At 38.9% G+C, this 13471-nt stretch overlaps 1 protein-coding gene across 4 annotated transcripts in view; it reads left to right on the top strand.

The window, feature by feature from the left end:
• The window catches only part of PDE3A (phosphodiesterase 3A), a 251151-nt gene extending 238315 nt beyond the window's left edge, over positions 1-12836 (top strand). For 2 of the 4 annotated variants that reach the window (XM_061444572.1, XM_061444575.1), the window contains 3 exons: positions 2620-2775; positions 6329-6569; positions 10020-12836. In XM_061444572.1, coding sequence (XP_061300556.1) covers positions 2620-2775; positions 6329-6569; positions 10020-10267 — 645 coding nt within the window. In that variant the 3' untranslated portion in view covers positions 10268-12836. Of the gene's footprint in view, positions 1-2619; positions 2776-6328; positions 6578-7452; positions 7562-10019 lie in introns of those variants that run through there. The other 2 variants (XM_061444573.1, XM_061444574.1) reach the window with 2 other exon arrangements.
• Positions 12837-13471: the final 635 nt, after the last annotated feature.

Here is a 13471-nt window from a genome sequence, read left to right as displayed (position 1 = left end):
GTACTGCCTTCTTGTTCCTTGTGAGAAACACACTAAGCACAGCATTTTTCTCTTCCAGGACTAGGACCTCCTAGATAGTTTGGTGACATGAAATGTTTTCTTGTCATATTGCTTAGGATGGACCTGTATCCTGAAATTTTGCAGCCTGCAGTTGTATGACTGGTTTTGTTTTCCATTTCCCTGTAACATCTGTGTCTTTATTAGGCTTTAAGAAGCTGTAAAGAAATGCCTTAAATTATGGTCCAAGGCAGACAGAACTGACCTGTAGATCTGTAAAAGACTGAAATCCTTCTGCACGCCTCCTAGTCATGTCCCAAAACCTCCTGTAGTACTGGGGAGGTTTCTTTAGGTCTTAAAGTTTAAGCTCTGGGACCATTTTCACCAACCTGATTTCCTCATGAAGTATTGAACAGATTTGGCAGATTCTATCTCTCAGGGCTACAATGACAATAAAGCACGAAGAATTTAAGCTGTCTGAATATATCCTTTGAATTCAACAGTTTGAACCAAAGCCTTCACTTATGTGAACGTAACTGAGGAATGAAGAAAGACAGGTTAAACCAAGTGATTACTGTGGCTTTGTCACAGAGACTGTCTTAGCTGTGGAAGAGGACAAGCTTGACCAAAGTATTAGGTGTAAATTGCGGATATTGAAAACTAAACCTATCGGGCTGGACAACAGTAGGTATAATCACTGTTGTAACCAAGGAAGGTGATACGCAAGACACAGCAGATAAATCGGAGAACAGTCTGAGGTATCAAGTCCTGCCAGCTCTCTGCAGATTTGTAAGGGCATCTGTTAACCTTTCTCTCTCTCCTTATTGCTCAAATAGTCACATGGTCTTGCATGGAATAAAAAGTGAAGAAGGCGAGCATATTAACCAGTGCTTGTGGCTAAGCCTGGCTTTCCCAGAGTAATCACTGCTTTAAAATAAGTTACTTATGTTTGGTTGGCAAAAAAGTTTTTTGTACCAGAGCGTTCTCAGAGAGCAGACACAAAATGTTAGTTTATGGGTGGAGGTGTTATAACTGATAAAATTAGCTCTAACTGATCATATTATTGATTGAGTTGCTGAACTGTAGTTGAGTATATCAAGGCTACACTCAGAGTCCCTTCTGTCCAGAAGCAGTGTAAACATATGTAATGTGAGCATCCTCCCACCAGAAAACTTGCAGTCTGGAAAGTACTAAGAAGAAATAAAGAAGGAAGCTTACTGACCAAGACTTTGATGATATCAGTGCATCGGAGCACTTGCTGTTCTCTGACATTATTTGTGTTGGAACAAGTGCACCAAAATCAAAGCCCTCACCATATGGGCCCACTGGCATATGAAGCAGGGGACATGTTGACAGAGGACATGGAAGTTTCATCTAGTCATGGCACAACAACTTTCTGTCCATTTTCAACTATTGCAAGCTTGACAATTTAAGCTGTGTTTCATGAAGGGATTTGAATTTCAAAAATTAAGTGTCCAGCAGAAGACAGCCCATCCCACACCAGGAGATATTCTAGAAGAAAAGGTTGAGATAAGAAAATGTGGCTAATGGCAGTAAAGGGCACTATCGCTGACCATTTGGAGATGTAAAAGACTGAAGTCCTCAATGCTTTTCCAGCCTCAGTCTTTGGAGCTAAGACCTGGATTCAGGAATCACAGGTCCCTGAGGTGTGAGAGAAGTCTGAAATGGCGAAGTCTTTATCCTCAGCGATCGGCATCAGGTTAGGGAGCACTTAAGAAAACTGAATATACACAAGTCTGTGGGACCTGATGGGAAGCAGCCATGCGTATAAGTACCTATGGAGAGAGTAAAGCAGATGGAGCCAGACTCTTCTCAGTGGTATCTGGTGACAGGACAAGAGACAACAGGCACAAGCTGATACATAGGAATCCCCATTTAAAACCAAGAAAGGATGAGGGTTGTCCATTGGAAGAGGTTGCCCAAAGAGATTGTGGAGCTTCCCTTCTTGGAGATACTCACAGTTAAACTGGACATGATCCTGAACAGCCTGTGTTAGCTGACCCTGCCTTTAGTAGGGGAGTTGAACTGGATGATCTCCAAAGGTGCCTTCCAACCTCAACCTTTCTGCAGTTCTATAATGTGATGCTTTTATTATAGAGCAGTTATAAGTATATATACCTTTTATGGTGGGATGTATGGGAAAAACAGAGAAAAGGAAAACCATAGGGAATACTTTCAGACATACTTAGATCAAATAGAGAAATAAGCTTGTTACATGTGTCTTCACATTGCAATTAAATCACTATAGTGTTTGATGGTAATTTATCTTTTTTACACCAATTAGGTAATAACTTCTTGTAAAATGTTATGGGAAGATTGCATTTGTTTGTTTTCTTAGCAAAGGCTTTCAAACAAGCACATCATTTGCTAAATATTAATTTCTTATCATTTATCTCAGTGTTCTTGTTTTTCACATTTTTCTTTTTACATATTGCTCTGCAGCTGATTGTAAATTCCAACCTTGGATTACCTCACCTGCTTACACTTGTGATTTTGTTACACAGCGAAGTATGCTGTAAGATACCCCAGGGCAGAAATTTTCTGTGGATGCATCATTTTACCTAGGATTAGTGTCAAGGTTTTCCTTTTTCTGTCTACTAGGTGAATGATGATGTTGGAATTGACTGGACTAATGAGAACGACCGCTTGCTGGTTTGTCAGATGTGTATCAAACTGGCAGATATAAATGGGCCTGCCAAATGCAAAGATTTGCATCTGCAATGGACGGAAGGCATTGTCAATGAGTTTTACGAACAGGTAAATAAATGCATGTACAAAGTGGTATCTGCTGGTTGCATGTCTTGTGTTGCATCATGCAGGTGATAAGTGAAAATCACAGAGAATAGGGGTGAAGGGGATGGCTACACCAGTCCATCTTTTTGCTGGATCAGTGAAGGCAGTTTGTCATTGATGCTTCTGACGTGTCCTCAAAGACCTTTTACAATGGGGTTTCTCCAGGCTTAACTGTTCCCCTATTGCACTACCTTTACAGTGGACATGGTGAACAAGCGTTCCTTTCCTCTATTTTTTTTTTTTTGTTTGCAGTGATCTTGTCTCCTTTCAGTCTTCTTTAATGCAAACTACGTTTTCATCCTTTCTTCTTTTCAAGACATCAGCTTGTTCTCATTGCTCTCCTCTGCAGTCACTCCAGGTGGCTCTCATGTTTATTGACATGCAGACTCCAAAACTGGACACAACACCCTTGTTGAAATGATCTAAACAGAGCAGAGGAATTATTTTTAGCTTCCCTATGGGCCACATCTCTGTTCACACACACAGGACTCTTATGTGCTGAACACGACTATAGCATTGACTTTCAGTTTATTACAGACTAACCATATCTGCTTGGTACACATTGATCCTGACTTGTGCTTTATTTTTGAAGATAACACTTTCAGCTTTCAGAGGATTTGTCAGTAGAACTGCACTAATTATGCAAGGCTCAGCTGATGGTAGCGCAAGGAAGGAGGACAGCCACTGATTTACAAAGACCTGGGAATAGAGCCAGGCACTGGTCCTCTCCTGCTAGGTGTAAAGGAGCCCTTAATTAAACCTTTTCTCATTATAACCTATTTAGCCCTGCTGAGTGCAAGGGACAGGGCTGTTCCCACACTATTCCTCTGTTTCCAAAGTGGGAACATATTTTGAATGTGCTGATTAGACTAAACTCTACATCCTGTCTTTTTGAGAAGAATCGAGCAGGTTAAATCACTGAACCAGACACCCCACAGATTTCTCAAGGAGGCTGTGCAGTAACTTGAAGTCACAGACTAATCCCTTTTAAAGTCTTTTCATCTTCTCTTAAATTTATTGTACTTACAGTTTGAAAAAAAAACAGGATTTTCTGCTGCTGCCGCCATCTGGAGTATGTAAAGAAATGGGAAAAGGGATAAAATTCAAACATTGACCTGAAGATCCTTTATTTATGTTAGATGTCCTGAGAAAAAGAGAGAACAATGACCCTTACATGAATTACATATATAGTTGGTTCCATTTTTCTTTTCATTTTTTTCTTGAAGAAAGAGAGTCCCATAAAAAGAGGTCAACCTTCATGTCCCAAGTACTCTTTCAGGAGATACTTCATATTTGTTTTCATTAAAACTCTCCCAAAAAGTTGTACTTCACTTAATTCTGGCGGTGTTCATAGCTTATGTGGGTGACTACTGCATGCAGACAAAACCTGTTGCCCAGATAAATGGTATGACTCTTCTTTGATCCCACGTAATTAATGTCAGAGGATAGTAGGTGCTCCAATACATTAATATTGTCAAAGTGTTGGATAGTGAGAACTAAATCAAGCTTGAGAGGAGCATGTGTGTCAGGATACTGTGTTATCTGTTCTAGAGTAGGAGTCTGGGTTACTTTCCACCAGTCAGAAAGGTGTGCTAGTAATGTTTTCATGCTCTTGGAAGCTGCTCCAAAGGGCTGTTGGAGATTATGTTTCTCATAATCCTGTAAATAAATATATAAATCTACATTCAAAATTTCTCCTCTCTGCAAAATTTGATTCAGAATAGCATGTTATCTAGATTCTCAATTTATTTAACCTAGGTTAAAATCTGATTTTCTTTAATGTAATATGGTATGAGAGGTGTATCAAACTTCTCAAGTGCTTTTGATTTTTAGATTTTTTTCAGAGAGGGAAAACATCTTTATTTTCTCATTTCTAAAAAGAAGATTTCTGTGGGAAGTTTACATTTCCCTAAGACTGTTATCAGAAAACATATGTGCATTCAACCTTTGTTGTGAAAATAATGAAACATCTTTTTTAAATTTCCTTTAATAAACACCAATTTTTTTTTTTAAAAGAACTCCTATATAATAAAAACTCCTAATTAAAAACATATTGAACAGAAACATTCAAAATCCTGTGTCATATAGCTATAGCATGTTTCCTTTTCTTCCCTCCCCATACTCAGCACTTATTTGAAGACAGGTTAGACATATTAAAAAGAACCAAAAACACATTGCAAGATGTTTCACATAATGAATTATGTTTTAACAGATGATGAAAAAAGAACTTATAAATATTCAAGAGTCAGCTTTCTTCCCATTACTGACACCTCACATCCAGGAAATCTCAGATGTGTTACTATAAAGAAGAGTGAGCTGCCACCTCTTCTTAATTTGCTTGCAATTTCAGGAATGGATGGCATGTTTCAGTGTTTTGTTAATACTAATATTTTGCATTTAATCTTTGAACATAACATTTGGGGATAGGTTATCATAAAATAACAAAACACAAGGAACTTAGATATTCATTGTGCATACTTCAAAATTTAATTCTTATTCTTTGGCCTGACTAAATACATTGTCCATAACTTTTGGAAAAATTAGGTTACAAGGAGATAAATTCTCCTTGTAACCTAAATAATGGAAACTGAAAATATCTTTCCAAATTCTAATCTTTATTCTCAAACATAGATCTCTGTATTGTATTAAAAACTAATTTTCATATTAGGCTTGATTAGTGGGATTAGATTTTTTTGCTTGGGCAGATGGCATACAATCTTGACATGTCCACTCAGCTGAAAACTCACTGATATCACCAGAAGCTTTGCTGTGATAGGGATGAGCGAGTATGCCAGACTTGGTTCTGCAAGTTTTACTTTCTTTTACATCATGAAAGGAGGGAGAAAAAAAAAATCTTCCTGTACCTGCCCTCTACCCTCTTTCCCCAAGAAAACCTAGGAAAAACCTTATGGCAAAGATTGACTGCTTCTGAGTCAATACTGCTTTCATAGGGATCATTCTAATAGTCCCAGGAAACAAATACTTATGACCTCAAGCCAAGAGGACCCTTCCATGCTAAGTATAGTAAGGAAAAAATTAATAAGAAAACTAGTTCAGTGAGATAGCCTGTGCATGTAGAAGTTCAGTCTTGTTCCCTGCAAACAGGTGGCTGACTACAGGGTTAGTGAACTAACAATCACAAAATCAGATGGGGTTTGTTGTTTTTTTTTTTAGTAACATGAAGAAAGGAAGAAATTAATTATTTTCACATTTTCATACTCACAGTGTCAAGTACAGGACAAGGGCAGTGGGTATCATTTTGCACAGTCATCAACTAACATCCTTGTTAAATTCATACTGTCGGTGGTGAGTTCTCTTACAAGAAAAGAGCTGTAACTTTGATTAACCAATTGATGTGATGTCACTGTGATTTCATGCTGGTGTGCTGTGGAAGTGGCATTAGAGATGAATTATTTTTCTTTCATCATTTTTAATTGGCTGATGTGCATTGCTCCTTTTCATGACATGGTTTTGTTTCATTTACTTCAGAGAAATTACCGCTATTTTTCATCTGCAGGGTGATGAAGAGGCTAGCTTGGGCTTGCCGATCAGTCCCTTCATGGATCGCTCTGCTCCTCAGCTGGCACACCTCCAGGAATCTTTCATCACTCACATTGTGGGACCACTGTGTAACTCCTATGACTCAGCAGGGCTGATGCCAGGAAAATGGATAGAAGATAGTGATGAATCAGGAGACACTGATGAGCATGAAGAGGAAGAAACAGCAGAAATGGAAACTTGTGAAAATACTGAATCCAGTAAGATGGTCACACTTAAATTTTTTAACAGAGAAAGTTTCATATTGTGGCCAAATAGCTAAACAGACATATTGTAAAAGCATAGAGACTGTGAACTGGTGAAGTTCAACATGGGCGTCTCCAGAGTTACAGTGATTCAGTGCTGCCTTTGGTAAAGCTGGAATATAGCCAGTTACGTTGGTAATGGGGATGCTCCATGTTTTCAGGACTGATGTGTATTGCTGTTCTTATCTCCTACTCATTTCTGCCTTCAGTTGAGGTTTCTGGTGGTGGATCAGCTGTCTGTGCATGAGGCTTTTTTAGACTCTTTTTAGACTGTAAGTAGACTGCAACAATTGCAGTTGCAGAAAGGATGGTTGAGAGGTTTTTTCCTGGAAAGCACTCATTTCCACAAGTTAGCATTATGTACAGGAATAATAGAATGAGGCTCTGAGATGCTAATGCAGTAAAAGAGGTTTTAGCAATGGAAGTGTTTTAATGCAAATCTCTTCAAGATAATGTGTGGGTAAGAACAGGGAGAGACTTGGCACTGAGCATTGCTGTGTTGTGTGTTTGAAGCTGTGTCACTTGGCCTTTCTGGCTAAAGGTTACTAAATCAGTAACTAAAGCAAATAGTCTTCTGCATCTACTCCAGAAGGGCAACAGTGCCAACATTTGTCATACTGAGAGGAAACCTGTACCTTGAAAGATCTCAGGCACTCACTGGAAGTGATTTTTAAGATAAAAGGCTCTATCTGTAGACCTATTTGTTTTACCAGTTTAATCCTGCATGCTTTCCTTCCTCCTGGTCATCTTTCTCCCCTTCCCCTATATTTAATCCTTCTGCAAAGCATTAGCCTTACATGCACTAGTGAAATAGTGATTTTTTTTTTTCTCTTAACAGCCTCACTTTTTCTGTTCTTTCCCACACATTTTCATGCCTATCCCTGTTTTCTGTCTTGGAAGCTGAGAAGTGGAAGGATTTGATGATTACAATAAGTCACATAAGGATGTAGAACTAAAATTTTCATCTCTCGATGTGCATAATTGACCTTATGTCTCTAGTAAGATCCAGTGTTATACATTTTATACTTAAGAAATCATTGCTGTTGTTAAGTCACACACATTTGATTGTAACTTAAGTTTAGCAGGTTCTCATGCACAAAAGATGCTGTTGACAACAGCAAATAGTAGGTAATACAGCCCACACAGGTTTGTTTTGGCACCTTATGGTCTACCAGCTCTGTAATAGCAGGCAGAGCCACATATTGAAGTGGCAGACTGGCACTTATGGAATCACCTAGAGACGGAAAGCGTATGCAGTAAGTAACCAACATAGACCCCAAAGCCTGAAAATGATACTGCAGTATTAAAAAGAAAGGTAAAGGATCTTCTCATTTATCCATTGGAGTGTCTAACCTTACTTTAAAAGCCTTAGTTCCCTTTCACCTCATTTCTCTATTCACATACCTTCTGTATCACTGCTAGTCAAGTCCAGCAGTGCTGCTTTCAGGTTAAAAGCACAGACCATTATTAACCCTTGTCACATTGCAAACAGACCATTTTTTATTTGTCTTCTGTTTTCTTTTTCACATTCTACTCCATAACAGTACTTTAATATTCAACCTGGTGCTTTTAGACTCTTTATCATTCTTTCAAAACCTTAAAAATGAATGTATCAGAAGTTTTGAAATACCCAAACACGTTATTTCTATTTCATTCTTACCAAATGTGGGTGCTTATTTCTTGATCATATGAGCATGTTGCGGACTGCTTTCTTCCAGTTCCCTAAATTCTATGTGATTGTGTGGACCTGAATCAGGTACATACAGCAACTTTTGTGCCAATATAGGGGTCTTACAGGTCATTAGAAATTTATACCTATCATCAACACAATTTTGGATGTTCTAAACTTTCTCAGTGAAACGAGAGGTTGAGATGTCAGATACGTACATACAGAGTTGTGTAAATGTTGGGGAAGCTCTTTTTCTTGATGGAAATGCCTTTTAGGCAGGTGGAAATATAATTGTAGAAGAAAACACTTCACCTAGGTCCTGATAATTCACTAAAGCATTTGAGATAAAGAGTTATTGAACCTTAAGGTAGCTTAAAATTGTTTTCTGTTATTATGTAGGTAATTCCCCCAGAGTTGTGATGGAAGCATAAGAATTAAACAGACTCAGTCTTTAGTAATTCAGAGCACAGCAAGTGCTTGCTGGTGTCTGCAGAGAGCAGCAAGATGCGGGGTCACCCAGGAAACCCAGGAGAGAATGTCCTGCTGCAGTATTGGCAGAGTAGGGACTTCTTACTAGTGCTAAACCTGAAGGTTTCCTACAGGGAACCGAGGGCTTTCTAATGAAGGATTGAATTGGATTTGGTTTGTGCTCAGTGAAAAGCTCTTTGTTTCCAGTTCAAAAGCTTCAAGGGCTAAACATTTTGGATCCTGACACAGAGATACTTTAGGCAACCTGCAAATACTAATCTACGCAAATTTATTTGGTACAAAAGATTCCTCTGCGTCATTTTCTTTAAAAGAGAAATAAGCAGTTGTCTTTGGAGGGGTTATTATTTCAGCTGTGTGACTGCCATTGCCACTATTGATGACCAGGGAACATTTTCAAGCTCTGTACCATTCAGGAGTTAAGAGTCTATGTTGAGCAGGCTATATTGATACAGAAAAAAACACACTTCAGACAGCAAAACACTTGCAGTGCAGCTGTGTCAGGAGCCATGAGAACTACTACTTGAAAAACATTTTATAGGTTAGCAGCAGGGAACTGATGCTTCAAAACCAAAGACGAGCAAGCTTCCTGATAGTGTTTAGTGGTCAGTCTTCTTTGCTGAAGCAATGTTGTGCAAAGGCTTTAAGGTCATCTCCACCCCAAAGGTGGAATGGTCAATCTCTGTCTTTGAAAAAGGAACATAGGAATGTGTTCCCTCCTTTAATTACTAATGCTTGCTCATTCATTATTTTTCTACAGCTCAGATCAGAGCTAAAATGTGGAGACAACAAAATTGTGACTGTTTTTGTTTTTTTACAGGGCATTCAGCAGGGATCCATTGGGGGCCAGGGGGGAGAGGGCACAGAATGTGATGTGTGTGTTACTGAGTAGGTTGATCAGTCTTTTAAGTACTTGATACAAAAAAATGAGCAGGAACAGCTTAGCAACATGTTTTATGCTAATCATTCAAGCACTAGATGTGTTTTTGAGCTGCATAGTCAGGGACAGCATGCAGCTTATGATAGGATGAAGCTGAGGCTCAAACTATGCAGGAAACCAGTTTGTTCTCCTGGAGGTCTGGATAGGTATAGGTTTTTGAATTTAAGACTGTTAAAGTTTGTAAGTTTCAAAATCTGTTGATTCAGTGCCTATATGCCGTAGTACACCCTGTCTGCTTTCTACACCTTCAGTCCCTTTTTCTTCTTCTCTCACAGAAAATAGTACCTTAATGCCACATGGTATTTTGCAGGAAAGAAGAAGTTCAAGAGGAGGAAAATCTACTGTCAGATCACTCAGCACCTGCTTCAGAACCATAAAATGTGGAAGAAAGTGATTGAGGACGAGGAGAGGTTAGCTGGGACAGAGAAGCAAGGCACGGAGCAGTCCACGCTGCATCAGTCTTCAGAACAAATCCAGGCCATCAGGGAAGAGGAGGAAGAGAAAGGGAAACCCAAAAGGGATGAAGAGGAGAACACAACTGTAGAACCAAACCAATGACAATATTTACAGCAGTATTTTAAGACAGATTGACTTGTGCACAGATGCTTTCTCAAGCCAGCACAGCATTTAGACACAACACTGTAGAAGTGTGGGATAATGCGCCTACAGCTGTTTAATTTGTTTCTCTTTCCTTTTAATGGTGAGGTACATTGTTTAAACTCCTATGCTCAAGGAAGCTTTCACACTGCGACACCGGCTTTTACAGACTTTCTTTAAAGAGATTTGGGGGTGGGTGGAATTATATAAATATATATATAGCCATGGTTATTGGCTGTGCACTTCAGCAAAATACATTTAATGATATATTATGGTCACTGTGATATTTACAGAAGAAAGTTATCTAAGGAAATGCTGCTTCTAAAGCACATTTGCAGTTAACAGTAAGGTACCAGTTAAGCAGCTTTTGCTCTTAATGCTGAGGGATAAAAGTTCCAAAGCTTTATATGAATGCTGATATAACCTGCCAACATCTATGTGTGCATGAAGAGGTGTTTGTGGGTGTGAGTGCAAGTAAAGTAATATAGCATAGTTTGAGTTCTTATTACAGTAGCTGTAGCACATGTCCCAGTACACGACAACAAACAAAAGGCCTGAATTTCAGAGAATTTGTCCCCACAAGGGAGCTGGAGACCAATTTGAGGAGCTTTGCATTCCCTCCAAGTCCCAGTTTGCACTTCAGCTGCCAGCAGCAGCCTTTCAGCAGGGGTCATGGCAGCCCAGGCTGCTGGGCCTGGCCCCATCCAGCTGTGTGAGTTCCTCCACCTCCTCTTCATCCTCCCCCTTGGCACTTCCCAGACTGCTGGCAAAAGGGATATGCCAGGAAATTTATTTTCCAAAGGGGGTTACAAGGGACAGTGTGGCATCCTGGTCTGTTCCCCTTGAGAGGGCCTGGCCCTCTGTATACTTCTGAGTGCATGAATAGCTGTGTGGGGCAGTGTGCATCTTTGGGCAGAAAAGGAGAGAGCAAATTTACGTGCTTGGAAGGTAGAGGCATGCTGTCCTCTTCCTAACTTAACCTTGTGCCTCCATGCATCAGTGGCCAAATACATAATTTAAGAATGAAGCTACACTATATCTCTTGAGAACAGAAGAAGGGGAGCATGGGGCCATGCCCTTCCTCAGAATAAAAGGCAAACGATGCATTAGGAGCAGTGCAGGAGACAGGTGCCAGTTCTGCATCAACAGGGCACGTGTATATCTCAGCTCACTCACATGAGCTTTAGAGAGCTTTTTTTTTCAGTGTGAGGTGCTGGATAGGAGCAGTTTGTTGCTGGCTTTCTGCTTAGAAGCAGCATGTTTGATCCCACCATATACTTTTTTTCTTTTTTTGCTTTTTTTATTAAGAGAAAGGAAAAGATCAGGCCTGTAGGAAGAACAGATCTTTTTGTTGTTGTTGTTCTGTTTATTTGTTTTTTCTGTTGTTTATGCTGTGAGCCAAATGTCTATTTAAAAGGTTGGATATTCACTTTCAATATTTTATTTCACAATATAATGTTTGTCAATGATTAGCTATCTAGATGTAAATATGGAAAAATTTTTATGGGTTCCTGTAGATAATGGTATCTTTAAAAAAAAAAAGAAAAAAGAGAAAAAAAGGGAAAAGTTTTTTGTAAAGCTAATTTTTTAAAAAATAACTACAAAAACTTTTGTATACAGTGTAGCCATTTCCAAACCCACCAAATAAAGTCTTGAGTCATTTGTAGAGACCTTTCTGGGAAGCCAGTGGTCTACAGAATCAAGGCTTTAATATATTAATACTCTTTGGGATTGGCAGCACCAATCAGTACCACACAATTTAGAGTTTTGTTCCCACAAAAAGAGTTATATATATAAAGTTCAGTATCACTCAGAAATCATTTGACTGTGTATGCTTTTTATATTTTGATCCTGCGGCCCCCAAGAGGATTGCTTGTGTAAGAATGTTTATGAAAGGCAGAGTTTGTAGGAGAAGTCCTTTCTGTATTGAATTTCCAACACTGTATCCATCACTTTTTGCTATTGTTATACATTCACTGTATTTCATGACCCTATTGGTACCTCCCCCAAAAATGTTGGAAAACATTTTCTATCAAAGCCAATCATCATGTGTGTTATCACTTCAGTTTCTTTTTGCTTTGCATTTCCATTAGCATGAGCTTTTACTCAAAACAGGATTGTGATTTCTTACAAGTTGCATTTGCCTGATACTGCCCCAATCTTACTCCTACCACTAGAGGTGTTTGCCTTTCAACAGAGTGACTCTAGAGCATGGCTCTGAATGCTCTTAGCAGAAATATTTACTAAGTGTTTCTCAACGAAATTGGAAAAGCAAAGATCCAAATTGCACTCTTATTTTAAAGTACATAGCAGACTTCATTCAAAAGCAAAAACAGATGTCTCCAAGATCTCAGCAAGTCTCTGCCAATTCTGATTTGCACTGTTTTCACGCCTTTTCAGTCACTTGGATTAATCATTTTACTTGGGGTTTTCTTGTACAAGTTCTCATACCTTACAGTATGAAAAGAATTTAATATGCCTCATTCTGTCCTTATAAAAATTAAACTTAAAGAGATATTTTAAAATGTCACATCTCCAAGCACTTTCTTTTCCGTTTTCAGTGCATGGTCACTGGGACTGGATTTTTTATATCAATTTTTATATTGTCTTTGCTAGAAGAAGGAAAAAGAAGTTATAGCAGAAAGTGTTAATGAGTGACCAGTTGGTAAAATTACCGAGAGGCATTCAAGAATGAGGCAAAATCCTGCAAGTGGAGTTCCACATACTCCCCTAAGCAGGCATATACAGGGTTGAACTAAGACAAATCATCCTAAAAGTAGGCAGAAATGGAATTACTGTATTTGGAATTACTCATTTTCTAGTCATCATTTTTGGTTGCCATTATGTAAAATCAGTGTCAGCTTCTAATTTGTTAAGATTTCTTTCTGTATTGCCAATGCAGCTGTCATAAATTGCTACTGAATTGCTACAGAAGCTTGTTTGTGGATATAGTTTGGTGAACTGAGGTCTTTTACAGCAAATGAGTTGCTGACAGGCTTAAAATCAGAATGACTGTTGATTCTGTCCAAACTGGAAGGCATACCAGTGAAGAAGCTGAAGTAGCTGGGAGTGGTTAACTTGGGAAGAGGTGACCTTTTTTGCACTCCAAATAGTAATAGAATCCAATTTCTGCAGGTGTTCAATCCTTGAGAATCTGAGTTTTAG

The sequence above is a fragment of the Pezoporus flaviventris genome, unplaced genomic scaffold, assembly GCF_033815535.1.
Source record: "Pezoporus flaviventris isolate CSIRO_AGI_PZ_B2104156 unplaced genomic scaffold, CSIRO_AGI_Pfla_v1 ptg000002l, whole genome shotgun sequence".
Lineage (NCBI taxonomy): Eukaryota > Metazoa > Chordata > Aves > Psittaciformes > Psittacidae > Pezoporus > Pezoporus flaviventris.
This window is presented reverse-complemented; position numbering and strand designations above follow the sequence as displayed.